Below are 19,333 nucleotides of genomic sequence, written 5' to 3' on the forward strand. Positions count from 1 at the left end.
GGCTGATTCAGAGACAACTACGGAAATCATGCAATTTAATATTTTAATTGATTGACAACCCTAGTTACAACATATATGGACACGCAGGAAAACCAAAATCACACTGTACAGATCAATGAGAATAAATAAAGGACATTACAAAAAAGGTAAAGAAATCAAATATATTTGTATTATAATCACACGAGTGTCTCGGCAGTGATTACCTTTGATCCAGCTCCTTGCGGACCTTCTCCAGATATTTCTCCAGGTCATAAGGTGTGTCTCCACCACGTTCTTGATAATCTACTACTTTCCGACTGCTACGCTTTGGCCTGCCACTTTTAGCCAGGACGACAGGAGCCTCCGCCTGCATGCATATACCCAGAGAGAAGACCAAAGTGTGGTCACTAACCATGGCGGTATGGTTTTATACACCCCCCCCAACACGGAACATACCCCTTGTTGTATAACCCTTAACTTTTGGATTGCTGCAATCCTTCTGACTGAAGACTTAAGCCAGACTTGTATACGCCAGCATTCAACATATACATCTCATAGTATCTGTGGGGACTGAACACAGTCATGCAAACCTTTTCCTGGCCCAGCACTTTTGCAATGGTTTTGTTGACCACAGCGGTATAAAAGACTTCCTGTTTGTCCGTCAGAGGAGCGTAAACAATGATCTCCTTCTTAGGAGGAACATCCAGCGTAACGTCGGACTTCAGCCTCCTCAACAGGAACGGGGTGAGAATCTGAACAAGGGTAAACCTTTAGAAAATTCACAAAGCCTAAACCAAGTGTGTCATCTATAAATCTGAAGGCATACAAATGCAACAATACATAGAAATAGATCTTATATCACAGAATAATGCATTATTGTTTTTTGAGGACAGCAAAGAATCAGAACAACCATCATGTCCATGCTTTACTCCTCATTTTCGCTCCACGTTTGAGACTTGATGCACTTTGTGTTTAGATAGATTTCATCCTCATGGTCGTGTGCGTTGTCCATACACTTGAGTACAGCCATATTACGCTCTGATTGGACAAGATAGTAATTCTTTTTGGTGATTTCATGCAAATGGTGGTCCAGTTGTTGTACTATGAAAGTCTTCCTTAAAATGAAAGTAGAAAAGGCAGTTAATGCCCTTGCTTACAGAATCTAAACATGAAATGGTTACCCCTAAATGGTGATACGCATCAGATTGCGGTTAAAAAAAAATAGCCCTTTCAGCAACATTTGTATTTATCAAGGTCCTCTGCAGAACCACACTTCTCTTCTCACAGTTATGGTTAGGGTGGGGATGGTTTGGAGGACTGACCTGGTGCAACATGCTCAGGATGTTCTGCTCGCGCTCAGTAGCCACCACAGTCTCTGCTTCACCAATGGAGTCGATGTCAAACCATGACTCGAAGCTGCACAGTAAACAAGTCAACAAGAGGTTAAACCTGATAAACCACTTCCAAATGAACAGCAGCAGAACTTGCCTCGAGGTCGATGTAAGCCCTATTTTCTCTCAGAGAGAGATACTGATAATTTCCGTGGGAAAAATGTTCCACAATGTGAAAGCTTTGGCTGCAGTGTTGCTGCTGAGTCAGTCTGCAGTGTGTTCGCAGTGTGTCCGCAGAGCGACGTGGTCTGTGTGCTTAGAGTGAAATACAAACTCCCGAGAAGTCGACAATCAAACCAACTTTCTAAAATTGCATTTCATATGTGTTGACATGAAAAGTAACCTTTTAACGATTACCCAATCAATGGGAGCATTTTACATTTTAGGAGCTTGTGCTAATTAAAAGTTAGTGTTATGAAGGGATGAGCGACAGTTCATGTTTTTTATAAAAATAGTCTTTTTCCTTGTACAATAAAAAAGGGCAAAAATTAACAATACAAATAAACACAGGCCAAATAGTTATTCTAACATTGGTATTGACCTTCAGAACATTGGAAGATTGATGTGTGCAGGGTATATGCAGGAATCCTGTAGTCAAATTTAATACCTTTTAAGACCTTTTTTAAGACCCTTTCCATACATTTTAAGACCTCATCGCAATAGCGTAGGCAGGAATGTACTTTAGGGTGGGCCTGTAAAAAATAGGGTGGGCCAGATTTTTCTTCTGCGCATCAGAAGCTAACTGCCGGTACCGGTGGCAGATTACTTTTAGAATACTTTCTTTTTCCATAACAGATGGGTATGTTTTGGTGCACAGGGGACATTTATTTTACTGTTTTAAGGGCTTATCAAGAACTCAAACACAACATCTTGGTGTCATTCTGGACAGCTCTCATCTGCACCCCACATAAAAAACATCACCCGACTGCATTCTTTGTACTGTCTTAAAACCTTTCCTTAGAATATGTTATGAATTGTAAGGTGTCCTTGGGTGCTTTGAAAGGCACCCCTAAATAGAATGAATTATCATTATTATTTATTATCTGAAACGATGTAATAACTTGTATAACTTGTTCCAGTCACTTGCCACATGCATTCAGCAGCAGCAGACCATTCACTTTGATTTTATCCCGTTATAAATGTCATCATTTTGACAATAAAGAAATGCTACATAAACTTTATCTTGCACATTTTATCTAACTATCTCCGTTTCTAACTTTCAATATATTTTAAAAGAGCTCTCTCTCTCTCTCTCTCATCTGCGTGCGGGGGCGGGGCCTCACAGACACGCTGCATCTCTCTCAGACATGCTGCAGCGCTCGGTGCAGTATGCACACAGTTCTGCCGGTAATGAATATTACATTTTGTGAGGAAACTTTTCCACCAATAATTCCAATAAGTATTCCAAAATGTATTAACTTCAGGTTTACGAAAGTAACTGTAATCAGATTACTCGTTTTTTAATACACTTGATTTTTGTATTCTGATTACGTAACCCTGTTACATGTATTCCGATACAACCCAACCCTGTGTATATCTCTCCGGACTGTCCACCAGCAGATGAAAAACACCCAACTCTCCGCCTCTTCCAAGGGACGAGGGAACCGTGCGTCAGAGTTTCCGTTAACATTTATTTTCTTCTGACATCCCAGCAGCAAGAGAGGTGGGGAGAGCGAGGCGGGGCTATTTCATCGTTATCAGAAAATGATCGTAGGCTATAGATCGCTGCTAGATGAGGGCAGTGGGGGCTCTTCTTGGAGTCTGGCTTTTAAAAACAAAACAAAGTTCATTAGCAAACTTTGAGCCATCACTTATTTTGCAGGCAGCTCTCTGCCTCTCATGTTATTATGGCGCGCGCCAGAACCAACAATCAGATTTTAACGTAAATTAGTTCGGTTCAGAGGACAAAACACATACAACATTAATTAAACTCGATATTTTTTCACTTGAATTTCACTTTGAATTCTTGGATATTCTCAATGGGTAAATACATTTTTTTATAATTTTTTTTTTTTTTTAAATGACACCAAAGCTTTCTCAGGGAGGGCCAATGAGTAAACTGGGTGGGCCTGGGCCCGCCCTGGCCCTATGGTGGCTACGCCACTGCCTCATCACAACTTCGAGTTCTCACTGGTTACATTGGCGCCACACTTTACCTAACATTTACTATATTGACTGTAAGATAGCAAAACTAAACAGAGTGCAGACAGACTACTGAAGCCTCCTTTCCACATGAACTTCAACCTCTCTGTGAAGGTCAGGTTTAATGCAGTATGCTGCTTTTTTGCTTCTGTAGACTCTGTGCTCTTTCATTCCAGTAAAACTCCTCAGAAACCATTAGAAACCAGTATTTGACCAATAAACAAAACAATTGACAAAACTTTGAACTATGAAATATATTCAACTTTGATGAGCTTCAGCGGGGTAATGCCATATAGGAGCTCCCTCACAAACACTCAGGGGTTCAATTGGGCTGGGGCTGTCCGGGGCTAAGCCCTGGCACATAGGACGATGCTCTGACGTCATCACCCTCACACATTTGTCATATGTTTACAAAAAAGGATATGTTTAGACTTTTCTCGTTCTTAATATAGACTATATTTAGGGTCGATATGTGTTGACTTTACTTTAAAATAGCAGATCTCTGTGACTGTATATAGTTTGGCTTAGACCCCGGCCCCACGAGGACGCATACGTAAAAATGCATACGCAAGCGCAAAAAAGGCTTCCGTTCAAACGCATTCGATTCATTAACGTGTCCGTTCACACTAGACCGCTGGAAATGCTGGAAACGATGTAGTACATTAACAGGCCTGTAAGTGGCGCTGCTGCCGCCCGAAATACACCAAAAGCAGCGAAAAAGACCCCGGAGTATGGTTGCCCTTCTGTTTATTCTCCGCGGTGGACGGCGTGTTCTCCTGCTATAAATCTCCCACCTCTCCGCCTCTTCCAAAGAACGAGGGGACAGTGCGGCAGAGTTTCCGTAAAAAAAATGTTCCGCCGGTCAACATGTCCGTTAAAGTTTAAATCTTCCGTACAAAATTAGAAAAGTGCCGGTCAGAGGTCTTCCTTGTTATTTTTTGAGCTTTAAAACAAATTGATAACGACTCTGTTCTCTGTATAATAATTAGGGCCCGGACTCGATTAAAAAAATTAATCTAATTAATTAGAGGTTTTGTAATTAATTAATCGAAATTAATCGCATTTTTAATCACATATAAATATTTGACCTGAGAACAGTGAGAAGATGTCAATAAAGTGTGCCGTCACACAGAGGTAATTTGAATTGTTTACCGAGGTCCAATGATCCCCAGTCAGGGCAAAACATTCGGCTTTCTCCAATAAATTCTCTTTATCTTCCTTTTCATTGTCATAAAGCTGCTGGATTCTTTTTGTCACTGTCTTTCTGCATGGCAGCTCATATGTTGTGTCAGACGATGCAATCTGTAGTACCTTTTGCAGCCCCTTATCTTCTACCACTCCAAGTGGTCTACAGTCGAGTGCAATCCAGTGAGCTGGTTATTTTTTCAGACGTGGACTTAGTTATCCTGGCCCTGAAACCAGTCATCTGGTTGAGTGTGGGTTGGGTGTGGGTCATACTTGTCAACCCTCCCGATTTTCGCGGGAGACTCCCGATTTCATTGCCCTCTCCCGGTTTCTGACAAAATCAGATTTACACACGACTGTTTCCACTCTGACTTTAATACAGCTACACCATTGTTTGGTTTCCATGGTAACACGTCTCTTTAGTAGTGTGCAACTCAAAGTCTGAGAGGATGAGGCAGATATTCACAGAAAACAGAACAAGAATCGACAACTACTCTACTCTCTGCTCACTCCTTTCCTGTAAAATGCAGGTCCAGTCCACACATCTGCTCCATCAAGGACTGTGCTACAGGCCGCAAGGCAGTGCAATTAGAACTACAATAAGCATGTTAATGTTAATCTAACAGCTCCGGCGATCCGGCTATTGTTCACTGTAGTTTGTTGTTGTCTGAAGTCATGAACGTTAGTTGGTGCTCCAGTATTATCGGTACGCCTGAAACTCATCCAGTGAGAAACATTCCGCAGGGCAAAAATAAGTGCGATTAAAATGCGTAAATGTTTTTAACTCGTTAATGTTTGTGTAATTAATTAATCTTAATTAACGCGTTAAAGTCCCGGCCCTAATAATAATATAATAATATTTAATAAACGGTGACTGCCTCTCTTTTCCTCCCCCTCTTCTGACAGCCCAGCAGCAGGAGACGTGGGGAGAGGGAGGCGGGGCTATTTCATCGTTATCAGAAAATGATCATATGGCCTACACACGGAGCCGTTGGACCCCCAGAGCGTTGCGTATGCCGGTCTACCGACCTTGGAACCCGTTATCGTTACCGTAGTCGTTTAGTGCCCCCCCCCCCCCACAGAGCGGAGCAAGGCAATGAAACTTAAAATAATAAGAAGCATCTTACGGCGCGCTATGCATGGGGCCGCCTTGGGGGGTTTCCCGACATGTCGTTTCAGTAAATTAAAGGGTGTTTCATGTTGTCGTTGCTGTATACCTTCTTAATACCTTGGAAATTGCCGTTTAATACTTTTTAATAGCCTTAATTTTTGCTAAATTGATTTATCAACTTTTAATACTTTTTAAGACCCCGCGGACACCCTGGTATGGCATTGCTGCCATCAGTTGATGCATACATGTGTGAATGGAAAGCGCTTTCAGTGGCCAGCAGTCCATTTACCATCTAACAAGTCAGAATTCTGCTGCAGGCCGTTTTTGGCGGCAGGCTCTTAATCAAGCGGGACAAGTGTCGAAGTATTATCCAGCAGCACTTTTGGATAGATGAGAAAACTTGTAACTTACAGACTTCATTCAGCATCCTACTTATTTTCTCTACAGAAGTCGGCAACAATAAATAAAACCCAGAAACATGGTGAAGAGTTCCTCAGTGCACAAACCTCTTGAGGTCGTCAAAAACCTCGGGCAGCAGGAAGTTGAGAAGCGACCAGAGCTCAGCCAAGTTGTTCTGCAGTGGCGTGCCGGTTAGAAGCAGCTTGTTGTCCGTAGGTAGCAGCTTCAGTTCCCGCACCAGCCGACAGTTGAGGTTTTTGATCCTGTGGCCCTCATCCACTATCAGGTACTTCCACTGGAAGCGCTGCAGCAGAACATATATTATACTGTACAATAATCAAGATAATGAGTACTAAAAGCCTGCGTTTTCGGAGGGGAAGTCGGCCTCTTAAATGTAGTCATTTAGTAAATGTAACAATACTATCGCAAAATACATGTTGTGGAAGGTTGTTAAACGAGTAAACTGCCACCCCCCAATTCAAAAAGCTTGTTGTCAGCAGCAGTCCCAAATCAATGAGAAGTATGGTTGCAGTTAAATGTAGATATGTGGAAAATGTGTTATGTGCTTGTTGTTCATGCATTAAATGTCAGGGCTCGACATTAAGGACTGCCCGATGGCCCGGGGCCATCTAGTATTTAGCTCGGGCAATGAAGCCTCACCTACTGGTTGCCCGATCGGGCAATGAAGCCTCACCTACTGGTTGCCCGATCAGGCAATGAAGCCTCACCTACTGGTTGCCCGATCAGGCAATCTATTATGCCAGTATCATGCAGCTCGCGGATCCAGTAATGAGTGACCCGACAGTAAAACTAAACATATCTATAACTAGTTTAGGTAGTTTGAGAGGTAATTAAAATAGCTACGTGTGATATTCTAACCTGAAGTGTGCGTTTTGTCCGCTCACCGCTGCATGTCGACTCGTCAGCAGCAGCTGATCTCTCTCTCCCTTCAGATTAGACTTCACTCGCGTTTATGTCCATATCGATCAGATCCAGCTAGTTCTAGCTAATGATATGACTACCTGCTTATTAAAAGACACCTAAACAATAAGTGTCGCTATGCAACTGGGTGAGGCCACAAAGTATAGCGCAGCATTATGCATTTGTTTACATGCCCACCGGAACCCCGAGGCATTACCAACAGATCAACGCACAATCAACCCATACAGCACATCTCTTTCTCCACATTAAGTGTTAGACATTAGAATTGACTATTCTTGTCTGTCACATACTCTTCTTGTCTGACACATAAGTGGCGCAACTGAAGCGGTATTGCGCTAAAGGGAAATTATTTTGACCGGAGAGATTTAGATTTGCCGGCTAACGGGAACTCTGACGTCGCCATTTTGTATGCTTCGCGGATGCGCTCGGCTCCTCTCGACTGCTGCTCGGAGTCTGCTCGGTCAGCTTCCGGATGAGGAGGCATTCGTTCGACCAATTTACAGTAGATAACATTACAAAAATGTTTAATAGGGGCCATAATAGTGTAAATAATGTTTGTTTTGGCAGTTATAACTGAATGTTATGTTTTCTACTTTTTTACATCTGGGAAGGCATTTGGAAAGTGTCTTCACCAACAACTTAAGTATTTCTTATAGCTATGCAGGGCATGCAAGTGAGCTAACACAAACAAGAACAAACAAACAAGTAATAATAATAATAATAACTTTTATTTATATAGCGCTTTTCAATAACCCAAAGTCGCTTACAAAAAAAATTAAAAGTACAGAAAGGGGGTGAACAGGCAGAAGACAACATATTGGACAAGAAAAATTGAACATGAACATTACATGAACAGGCAGAGGACAACACAGGGGGGGAGCAAGCATAGGACAACGAGCAAAAGACAACATAATGGAAAAGAGGAAAGAAAAAGTTGATGAATGTATGAGTAAGAGATGCAGCGTGGGGTGAATAAGAGATACAGCGTGGGGTGTGAGTGAAGTCAGTGGGTTGGGGGGTAGGGTAAGTTGAAGGCTTGGGAGAAGAGGTATGTTTTCAGCTGGGTTTTGAAGGTAGACAGTGTGGGAGAGTGGCGGACAGATTGGGGGAGGGAGTTCCAGAGGCGGGGTGCTGATCTGGAGAATGCTCTGTTGCCAAATGTTTTGAGTCTTGATGGTGGTACTGTGAGGGAGAGAGTGGAGGAGGATCGGAGGGCTCGGGGGGGGTTGTAGGGGATGAGGAGGTCAGAGAGGTAGGGGGGGGCTAGGTGGTGAAGGGCTTTATAGGTGAGGAGGAGTGTTTTGAAGATGATGCGTTGTTTGATGGGGAGCCAGTGAAGAGAGCGGAGAACGGGAGTGATGTGTTCACGGGTCCGGGTGTGGGTGAGGAGGCGGGCAGCAGAGTTTTGTACCATTTGGAGTCTATGGAGGGAATGGGAGGAGATGCCAGTGAGGAGGGCGTTGCAATAGTCGAGGCGGGAGGTGATGAAGGCATGGATGAGGGATTCAGCAGCACGGGGGGGGAGGTAGTGTTTGATTTTGGCAATGCGGCGGAGGTGGAAGTAGGAGATCTTGATGATGGAGCTGACATGGGGGTCAAAGGAGAGGGTGGGGTCCAGGATAACGCCAAGATTGCGTGCCAGGGGGGAGGGGGTGATGGTCGAATTCTCAATGGTGAGTGAAATGGGTCCTGTTTTATTGAGGGTTGATCTGGTGCCTATGATGAGTAGCTCTGTTTTATCACTGTTGAGTTTAAGGAAATTGTGAGTCAGCCATGTTTTTATTGAAGAGATGCAGGTTTCGATATGGGTGAGGGGAGGGTTGTGAGGGGATTTGGTGGTGATGTAGATCTGGGTGTCATCGGCGTAACAGTGGAAATCAAGGTTGAGGTTGCGAATAATGTGACCAAGGGGGAAAAGATAGCAGATGAAGAGGAGGGGGCCGAGGACTGAGCCCTGGGGGACCCCCTGTGTGACTGGGGAGAGGGCGGATGTGTGGCCAGAGAGGGAGATGAATTGTTGCCTGTCGGTGAGGTAGGAGGTGAGCCAGTCGAGAGCGGAGCCCTCAACACCTTGTTGGCGCAGCCTTTGTAGGAGGATTGAGTGATTCACAGTGTCAAAGGCTGCGCTGAGGTCTAGTAGTAGCAGGATGTTGAGGGCACCGGAGTCTGCAGAGGAGAGGAGATCGTTGATTACTTTGACCAGGGCTGTTTCAGTGCTGTGGAGTGGGCGAAAACCAGACTGGAGGGGTTCATAGAGGTTGTTGGACTGGAGGTGGGTGTGGAGCTGGGTGGCGACAATACGCTCCAGTGTTTTGGAGAGGAATGGCAGGTTGGAGATGGGGCGGTAGTTGGAGAGGTTGGCTGGGTCAAGGGTGGGCTTTTTGAGGATGGGGGTGATGGAGGCAAGTTTGTAGATGGAGGGAACAAGACCAAGGGATAGAGATTGGTTGAAGAGGGTGGTGAGGTGGGGGATGAGGACAGGGAGGCAGGCCTTAGTTAGGGTCGTAGGGAGGGGGTCAAGAAAGCAGGTGGTTGTTTTGGATGAGGTGATGATGGCTAGGATGTGGGAGGAGTCAACAGGAGAGAAGGCAGTGAGGGGAGGGAAGGGCGGGTGGACTGGGAGAGGAGGGGGGGCGTGGGGGTTGGAGGAGATAGTGGTCATGGCAGTTAGGGAGCTGTTGATTTGTGAAACTTTGTTGTTGAAGGCGAGGAGGAAGGAGTTGCATAGGTCAGGGGAGGAGGGTGGATTGATGTCAGGTGGCTGGAGCAATTTATTGATGGTGGAAAACAGGATGCGGGGGTTCCGGTTGGTGCTGTCGATGAGGGTGGAGAAGTGGGCAGATTTGGCGGCTTGGAGAGCATCACGGTAGGAGGAGATGTGAACTTTATAGGCTTCGGCGTGGACGGTGAGGTGGGTTCGTTTGAACAATCTTTCAAGTTGACGGCCGGTCTGTTTCATGGTACGGAGTTCCGGGGTGTACCAGGGGGCGGGGTTGGTGAATGAAACAGAGGAGGTTTTCCAGGGGGCCAGAGAGTCGAGGGAGTCAGAGAGAATTGAGTTGAGTGTGGTGGCATAGTCGTCAGGGGAAGAGGGGGCAGAGTCGGGCGGGAAGGCAGAGGATATGAGCTGGGAGAGCGTGAGGGGGTTGACTGCCTTGATGTTGCGGTAGGAGATGGTGCGTTTTTTGGGGTTGTGGGGGGAGGGTAGAGGGGCGGAGAAGAGGATGCAGAGATGATCAGAGAGTGGGAAGGGGAGGGGCTGGGGGTTAGATAATGGTAGAAAGGAGGAGCAGACTAAGTCCAGAATGTGGCCTTTGGTATGGGTGGGGAAGTCAATGTGTTGGGTGAGGTGGAAGCAGTCAAGGAGGGAGAGGAAGTCAGATGTCAGGGGGGCATTGGGCTGATCCATGTGGATGTTGAAGTCGCCGGTAAGTAGGAGGTGGGAAGATAGAGAGGATGCAATGGTGAGTAGTTCAGACAGTTCAGAGAGGAAAGAGGGGTGTGGCTTCGGGGGACGGTAGATTAGAACAGTAGTGATAGAGTTGGGGAGGGAGAAAGCAAGGTGTTCAAAGGATGAGATAGGCGGGAGGTTGAGGTTCAGTTCAGTGATGTGTAGGGATTGTTTGTGGAGAACAGCGAGACCACCCCCGCGCCCGGAGAGGCGGGGTCTGGCAGTGAAACTGTAGTTGGAGGGAGTGGCTTGGTTGAGAGCGTAGAAGTCCAGGGGCTGTTGCCATGTTTCACAGAGGAGAAGCAGATCAATGTTATTGTCCAGTAGCAGTTCGTGTATAACAGGTGATTTGTTGGAGAGGGAGCGGCAGTTCAGGAGTGCGAGGGAGATGGATGGTGGAGCAGGGGAGGGGGTACAAAGGTTGTTGAGGTTGGCAGTGCGGTGGATGGGGATGGCAGGGGGGTGGGGGATAGTCCAGAGTGAGGGGATGGGTGAACCGTCAGGGAGGTGTCGGTTGCGGGGGAGGCCAGCGCCCCGGTGGATGTAGCGGCGTCGGCGGAGGATCCCAGCGGCGCTAGCTGCGGTGGCAGTAGCAGCAGGGAGACGATGGTTGTTATTGAGGCTGTGGAGGTCAGCAGCAGTGTAGATGAGAGGGCGAGAGGTTGGTGGTGTAGTAGGCTGAAGCAGCGGGAGAGATAGTCCAAGCAGCAGATGAAAGGTAACAGCAGATGAGAGTAGCCAAGGTAGTGTATTTGCAGTGGTTATTAACTGATTGGCTAGGAGTTGGTAGGCAGTGAGATATGTGAAGGCAGCAGTGGACCAGGTGTTGGAGTGAGTGATGCGTGTGGTGTTGGTTACCCCAGACCGTCCCTGCGGCACCATGTCTGGACCTAGCTACCCAACAGTAGACGAGCTGGTGGGGAGTGGAGGCTCCCCGCAAGAACGCCGGCTGGGCAGCCAGACAGAGTGAGTGTTGTTGTTGTTGATGTACGGCGCACAACAGGTCGGTCCAGGTTGGCACAATCACCATCACAAAACACACAGCGTACTCACCCGAGTCCAGAGCAGCGATCAACACACCCAGAGCCAGGAAAAACAATCCAGTGGTGTAATAAGGTAGTCCAATTGTGACGGGAGCCAGCTGTTAGCTTCGGTGGCTAACGTAGCATACAGACCGGGTAATCAAGGTGACGGAGTGGAGCCAGCTGTTAGCTTTGATGGCTAACGTAGCATACAGTCCAGTAGTGAGGGAGCCTATGAATGGAAACGGAGCTGGAGAGATGCACAACGGAGTGAAGAGCAGCCTTGGATCGGCGAAAACCAGCATAGAGACCCGTAGACAAAACAAACAAACATCCAGAAACAGTCCGGGGGTAGAAGCGGCAGTCAGACAAGACGCCAGCGTTGCTCTAGCACCGGAGGGACAGACGTGACGTGACGTGACACTGCGTGCACATGGAGTGTGTAAAGAGAATAGGCTTGTAGAGGCTACTGTGAGATGAAGAATAAAATAGAAATTGTACAATATAATATTGTGGTGGTTCATCTTATAATTCAGTCTAGAGAATGCACCAGACAGCATCTAAGACCTGCAAAAATCTAAATGTTCTAGGGGGAGGCCCCCCAAACCCTTCGTGCCATTTCGTCCGCGCGCATTTTTCAGGGCAATCTCTATTGGGCTCAGGGCCATCTGTAAATTAGCTTAGATGGCCCACAGGGCCCAAAATCCTTAATGTCATGCACTGAAATGTGTTTTTGTATTATGAGTATTACAAGCAGTGAGAACAAAACTATGATTATAATATTGCACATCATGTCCCTATAAAACATGCATGTTTCTGTCATATATAAAAAGTGTTTATTCACAGCGATCCTACCTGCAGGTATTTTCTGTCTATCATGGCAATCTCGAAGGAGGTGACAACCACAGGACAAACGCTAAGGGGCCCATGGGGCCTGCGGATCTGCTTAAGCAGCTGGGCCCTTCCCGGCTGGGGACCGTGGAAAAGCAGGACAGACACCTGGCAAAAACACCAACAACAGCACTTATTAACAGACATCATCCTGTCAGATCTAACATCGGGGTTAGCTGCAAACTAAAACTATTTCAATTATGTTTTAGGAAGCAGTCAAGGTCTTTAGTTTCCTCTCAGCAACGCGGCCTCCTACCTCTGGGGTGAAGCGCCTGAATTCGTTGATCCAGTTGGGAAGCGTGGAGAGCGGGGCCACCACAAGGAAGGGGCCTGTCACTTTTTTTTCTATCATCATGGCGATGTGAGCAATGCACTGGATGGTCTTCCCCAGTCCCATCTCATCTGCCAATATCCCGTTAATGCCGTTCTCCCACAGCATCTGATGCATGGAACACATACACCGCTGCTTTACTCTTAATTACAAAATGATATGAGGCTGTACAGACGTACGGGGTCCCTAAAATGCATCTTGGTTTTGTTACATGCAAACTGAAGCTTCTTTATTTCAGCAGCGGCACTGTAGATGAGTGATGGGGTAATAATAGACTACCAACTCGCTCAAGGAAAGGAAAGTTGATGCAGAAGGCAATTTACTTTACAGGCAAGCCGAAATGTATTCTTTGCTACGATTGCCAAAAGAATATCATTTACCATGGCACTTGGTATGCTAAGCATGCTAACCTTAGCCAATGAGGAAAGCAATACAAAAGGCAGGTCACATTCTCACCAAGTGTGGGACTCGTTCTAACAAAACCAATCAGAAAGGTCTTACATACTAACTGGAAAAACAAGCCACCTCGACAAGTACCCACCCTGAGCCACTCGATGCCTTCGATCTGGTACGACCTCATGACCCCCCCGGTGAAAAGCAGTGGCTGCTGGGCGGGCACCGGCTGGCCGTTCACCTTCCTGTGATGATCCAGGAGATGCTGGGTGTTGTCCCGCACCCTCTCAGACAGACGGTTCTTGATGTCCTGGTTTGAATCGCTCATCTTCTCAATATCCTCCGCTTGTAGTTTCCTCTGGACCCGATTCTTGTCCTGTTATCACATGTTTGGTTTACACATGTACGACTGGATGTGCTGTCTTTAATTAATCAGTTTTTTTCTATATCCAATTTACACTTGTTGGATTACTTGACAAGAGCAGAAAAGTCAAATTAAAGGCCACCATTACCGCATCCTCCACTTTAGCTTTCTTAGCTTCCGATATGATTTCCTGCAGGACAAAAATGAAGCAGAACCAATGAGAGCAGATAATTATACGTTAAAGAAATGTGCAGAACAGACTACTGGAATAAGACCTTACTTCTTTTGAAATAACATCTGCTATTTTGTAGTCTTCATCCCTCCTCCTCTTCTTTTTATCTAATACAATAGAACATTTTGTCATACACACGTCACACATATCTGGATTTCAAGTTTATAAAACCATATCAAATAAACTGTTAAGATCAGTGTTTATTGGAATACAATAATAATATATATATATCTATATAAATATATTAATGCTGTCAAAATTATCGCGTTAACTACCATTTTTTATTAATTGCCTTAAAATATTTAACGTATGTGCAGAATGGCCCGCCCCATACATCCCACCAGTGGCAGGCGGTTAGATCACCGGACAAGAGTTGGTCTCCGTGTGCACGGACAGGGCTGCTGTTAACGTCGGTCTGCACAACGGAATTGTGCCAAAACTACGCCAACCTGCTGCGGAGGGAGACTCCCCCCCCTTCACTGGAGAACTGCGCTAAAACAGCTGATCACAACGTTCACACTCTGTGGTCACGAATTACTCCACTAGAATTTCCCATTCGGTTCACCCCTAGTGATTAATCATGATTAATAAATTTTTTAGCTGTGATTAATCTGATTAAAAATTGTAATCGTTTGACAGCCCTAATATATATATGAGCACATATCAAAAGATCCACTCACCTTTCTCAGGCTCTGCACCGTTTGTCTTCTGAATTTAAAAAGACAAACATATCTATGAAGAAGATTTGAAAAGTTTTTTTTTATTTTAAGCTTAAATGTTGTTATTAGGAAAATATCCCCTTTACCTTTTTATCAGTTTTCTCCTTCCTGACCTTTTCCTGCAATGAGTTAACAAAAGAGCACAGTGAAAGAGAGCAAAGCAAACACAATTACTGCAGGAGTCTAACATGTGCTGTTTACACAGTGCACCTCATTCTGCTGCTGCTCCATTTTAGTCAGCAGGAATTTAGAGTAGATGTTGCTCTTCTGAAGCAAGTGCTGCAGTCTCTTGAAGCGCATGTCATGAGGATCCGTCTTCCGTGATACCCGGGCCTTGTGAAGGAATAATCATACATTAAGTAGTTTGAATAGTTCTTCTCCGTACCTTTCTATGATCATCATTTACCAACTTTGTTTGTTCTTCTACAAACAGTTTTTATCTAACACAACTAAAGTTGTTTGTTAAGGAAATAAACACACCTCTTCCATCATTTTCTTTTCCTTCTTTTCCCCCTCCTCCATCAGCTGCTTCTCCTCTTTCTCCATTTCTTTTGTGATGATCACTCCAGAAGTCATATTCTCAGATTTCACACTGACATCTTCAAAGCAAGAGCAATGATAATGAACACTAGATAGATAGATAGATAGATAGATAGATAGATAGATAGATAGAGATAGAGAGAGAGAGATAGATAGATAGTGATCCAAATTTGGGAAATGTTTGTGATGCAGCAGCATAAAAAGCACAAGGCAATGTACATAAGAAAAATTAAGATACAAGAAATAAACAGTCCAAAATATTTCAGAAATAGAAATAAAATAGCATTACAAAATTTAAAAAGTTGTCCTTGTTTCAGAAAAACTATCATATCTTTGCAAAGTTGATCAACTTTCATTAGTTACTGCATTTGACAAACTGCATCACTTCCTCATTATGTCGACTTTCAAGCAGTTAATCTCAATTGTATAAGGAAAGGAAAGAAAGCCCCTTGGTACCACAGATGTGACTCCCTTGTGACTGACCGTTTGCGGCTCCAGTCTCCATTGCGGTGCCAAGCGGCTCTTCGGGCTCATCCGGTTTAGGGCAGTGAGGGGACCCACTTCGGCTTTCTTCCTTCGGGCTGTCAGTAAGAGGAAGAACAAATATCAAAACTCAGGCAGCTCTTAGAGGAGTGGAGACCTCGACAGTCACTGTGCACATGCAGTTCTCAAAAAAGCACAGAAATGTTATCTCATGCCAGACTAGTAACGCTTTGGTCTTTTGCCTTAATGTCAGCGCGTGTCACAAAGACGGTAAATAACCATAAACAAGGAACTCAGATCCGGTCAATAACTTTCACAATAAAACTTCTTAGGCCAACGTTACGAGGGAGAGCTGGAATGAGAGGGCAGATTTATCTTTTACTCGCTATCTTTACTTCCGTCATTTTCTTCAGCAGTGCTGCACACTTTTGTACCTTTATTATAGGCGGGGCTTCTACATTTCGCGCCACTTAGGACGAAACTACTACTTGTCAAATAGGGTGGTATGTGATTAAAGTGCAGATATTGTAGAATTTAATAAGTTAATACCATCATCAAAATTGGATAAAGGCAGTGATACACGATTATAAATGAGGAGTGAAGTCACATTTACCTTCTACATAGAATTCCATGCACAAAAAGAAATACTAACAAGACAACAACCCCTCTGACCTGAAATATGTACCCGCCCTAATCTGATATTTCCCGCGAAAGACAAATGCCGGTGTCGGTACCAGATGTGTTCGGGGTACCATATGTGTTCGGGGGCCGTCTCTTACCAATGACTTCACGCATTGTACGCATTGTGATTGGCTGTCCGGTAATTTACCCAGGGGTGCTCGAGGGCAAATCACATCTACAGATCATGACGAACTGAATTGAATTATTCCTATGCTCCTAGCGTGTGAAAATGTTTGTGAAAAACATGTTAAAAAAACATGAAAACGGAGCAATGGCTGTACGCCATTGGCTGTACGGCAACTCAAGAGGACCATCATACACGGTCAAATTCCGAACATTTAAACATCGCCTCCACTTCATTCTTTACTTTGTCCGTTATTATATGTAGAAGATGAACTACCTCTCTGAAAGGTCCCAATGTGTTCATTTTGATGGGCTGTCTTCTGAGTGGTTAAACATCACTACTGATCTTCTGACTTCTGACTGCTTTGGATATATAATTACACCACAATAAGGTTTTACTATCACAGTGCACTGAGATGTGTGACAAACTGTAAAGCACTTACGCACCACTGTACACTGTAAACCAAGGCGGTTTTGCCATCACTTACTGTACTGAGGCTCAGTCACTGGTACATTTTCATTTACAAAGCCATGTTGGATAAAGTACCATCTTATATCTGCTCACTGAACTCTCTGCAAATTGAAAGTACTTATTGCCTGAGATCTCATGCTTGGGTTTTATTAAATGTGCCAAGCGCTAGGACTGTCTTAGGGAAGAAAGCTTTTAGATGTGCAGCTCCACTAACTTGGAACAGTCTGCAAAAAGAATGTAAAATTACCAAGCTGGTACCACTACATGTTTTTAAAGCTCGGTCTGATGCTCCACAGTCAGATGCTGTTGGTACCTGTACATGTGGATAGATATGTAAATTGTAATCCCTGTCATTTTTGCTGTATAATGTCCTTTGGTTGTTCTGTTGTTTATGTTTTTATGTCTTCATGTGGAACCTACTGCTGCAGGTCTCCCTTGAAAAATAGATCATTGATCTCAATGGGATTTTACCTGGATAAATAAAGGTTTTGAATTGAATGTCGAGCATTAACTGCAAGTCACTCAAATGCATAAACTGGAGAATAATTATGTTACAAGTGTTACAGAAAACATATCCAAGTGTAACAAACATCCAGTATTAACTTTACTGTTTTTTACTAACAGTAACCAACTAATAATTTTCATAAAGTGCATATTTATTCCAAACTCACAATATATATATATATATATATATATATATATATATATATATATATATATATATATATATATATATATGTAATAAAACATAATGCACAATGGTACACAGTATCCAAACTCTTTAGGCACTGGTCAGAGGCATTCATGTAAAGCAGATCACCAGAATCCAATACTGGTAAAAACGTTGCAGAGATCAAATGTTTCCTTGTCTGAAAGGAGAAACCTAATTTTAAAACAACATTTTCAGTGTGTGACTTGAAAGATAAGTTCTGATCAATAATAAAAACCTAGATATGTGTATGTAGTGACCCTTTCAATGTCAATGTCAGTCCCTTGAACAGTACAAATGTTGGGGAGAAAAGAAGTTCACTTTTTGCCATTTGAGAATATCATGAGTTTGGAGTTGTCTGCATTTAATACTAACTTGAGTTGAGATAAATGGGATGGAATAACATCAAAGGCAGACTGGAGGAAATCAAGACTTTGCTCTATAGAAGAGGATGAACAATAAATAACAGTATCATCTGCATAAAAATGGAAAGCAGCATTTGAAAAATTATTAGAGATTATTTACATACAGTATATGGTGAAATTATTGGTCCTAATATGGAACCTTGGCGCACACCCTTTCAAATCAAATCAATCAAATCAAGTTTTATTTATATAGCACATTTATAAACGATTTTTGGTCGAGCCAAAGTGCTGTACAAATAATAAAAATACCCTACAGTAAAGACATTTTACAGCTAATACAACAGCAGTTTGTTCAGAATATCAGTATGAGAAGAAAACGACACCCTCTGTCCTTAGACCCTCACATCGTACAAGGAAAAACTTCAAGAAAAAACCCACAGTTTAAAGGGAAAAATGGGAGAAACCTCGGGGAGAGCAACAGAAGAGGGATCCCTCTCCCAGGACGGACAGACGTGCAATAGATGCCGTGTGTAAATCGAAGAGATAATACATTTTACAACATAGGTAGACCGAATGTTAGGAAATGCATGTGTCTATATTAATAGGATGAATCCACGAAGATGTCAACAATCCTGTGGGAGCCTTCAGGGAGGCAGCACGACGAGACCCAGGCAGGACCGCAGAGACAGGTTCAGCCACGACCCGAAGTCCACGACTTAATCCAGAACTCAGGATAGAGGATCCAGGATGCGGGACCACAGCAAGAGGATCAGCCTCGACTCAAGATCACATCAAGACACAAAAGAAGAACATTTTGGCTGGGTTAATCGGAACATGAGAATACACAGATTCAGATAGACAGAAGGAAGAACAAGCACTCCCTTTGGAGTGATTTTTTTTAAATATTGAAGTTAAATGCATCAATCTGGTGCACTTTGAGAGCAAAATGAAGAGATATATGGATACCTCTCAACATCCATATGAAACAACTGTAAACAGATTTACTTTGTCTTTATGGATTCGATTGTGGACTTGATTGTGATTGCTGCACATTATCCCTTACTTAATAAATACTTTTTTTGATAATCTATTATATAGAAAAGTATATCATATTGATATATAATATATAATTTATTGATAATATATAATATAATCAAATATAACAATCAAAACGAAATAAGTAGTATTAAGTATTAGGGCTAAGAAAATATTGTACATGTGAAATAGTTATATGTATTGATTTAAATTGACATGCATACGCTAAGACAAATAGTCCGTTGTTACTGTTTGAACTAACGTACCAACGGCACTGAACATATTACATATTACCTACCATATTACGTTATATACTTCTTACCTTCGATTTCTCTTGTTCTTCTCCTCATTCGTCTTTGTTTTTCTTCAAGTT

General features: G+C 43.7%; 1 protein-coding gene across 3 annotated transcripts in view; it reads right to left on the bottom strand.

Annotated features, from left to right (window-relative positions):
• The window catches only part of hells (helicase, lymphoid specific), a 29,742-nt gene extending 13,484 nt beyond the window's left edge, over window positions 1–16,258 (bottom strand). The window contains exons 1-15 of one of the 3 annotated variants that reach the window (XM_079689592.1): window positions 16,189–16,258; window positions 15,576–15,673; window positions 15,033–15,151; window positions 14,763–14,885; window positions 14,639–14,671; window positions 14,514–14,541; window positions 13,882–13,940; window positions 13,750–13,791; window positions 13,386–13,613; window positions 12,770–12,952; window positions 12,478–12,621; window positions 6,315–6,511; window positions 1,302–1,395; window positions 570–731; window positions 204–346 (exon numbers count right to left, since the gene is read on the bottom strand). In XM_079689592.1, the coding sequence (XP_079545718.1) occupies window positions 204–346; window positions 570–731; window positions 1,302–1,395; window positions 6,315–6,511; window positions 12,478–12,621; window positions 12,770–12,952; window positions 13,386–13,613; window positions 13,750–13,791; window positions 13,882–13,940; window positions 14,514–14,541; window positions 14,639–14,671; window positions 14,763–14,885; window positions 15,033–15,151; window positions 15,576–15,597 (1,577 nt within the window). In that variant the 5' untranslated portion in view covers window positions 15,598–15,673; window positions 16,189–16,258. Of the gene's footprint in view, window positions 1–203; window positions 347–569; window positions 732–1,301; window positions 1,396–6,314; window positions 6,512–12,477; window positions 12,622–12,769; window positions 12,953–13,385; window positions 13,614–13,749; window positions 13,792–13,881; window positions 13,941–14,513; window positions 14,542–14,638; window positions 14,672–14,762; window positions 14,886–15,032; window positions 15,181–15,575; window positions 15,965–16,188 lie in introns of those variants that run through there. The other 2 variants (XM_079689591.1, XM_079689593.1) reach the window with 2 other exon arrangements.
• Window positions 16,259–19,333: the final 3,075 nt, after the last annotated feature.

This window comes from Notothenia rossii (genome assembly GCF_949606895.1).
Source record: "Notothenia rossii genome assembly, chromosome: 6".
NCBI lineage: Eukaryota > Metazoa > Chordata > Actinopteri > Perciformes > Nototheniidae > Notothenia > Notothenia rossii.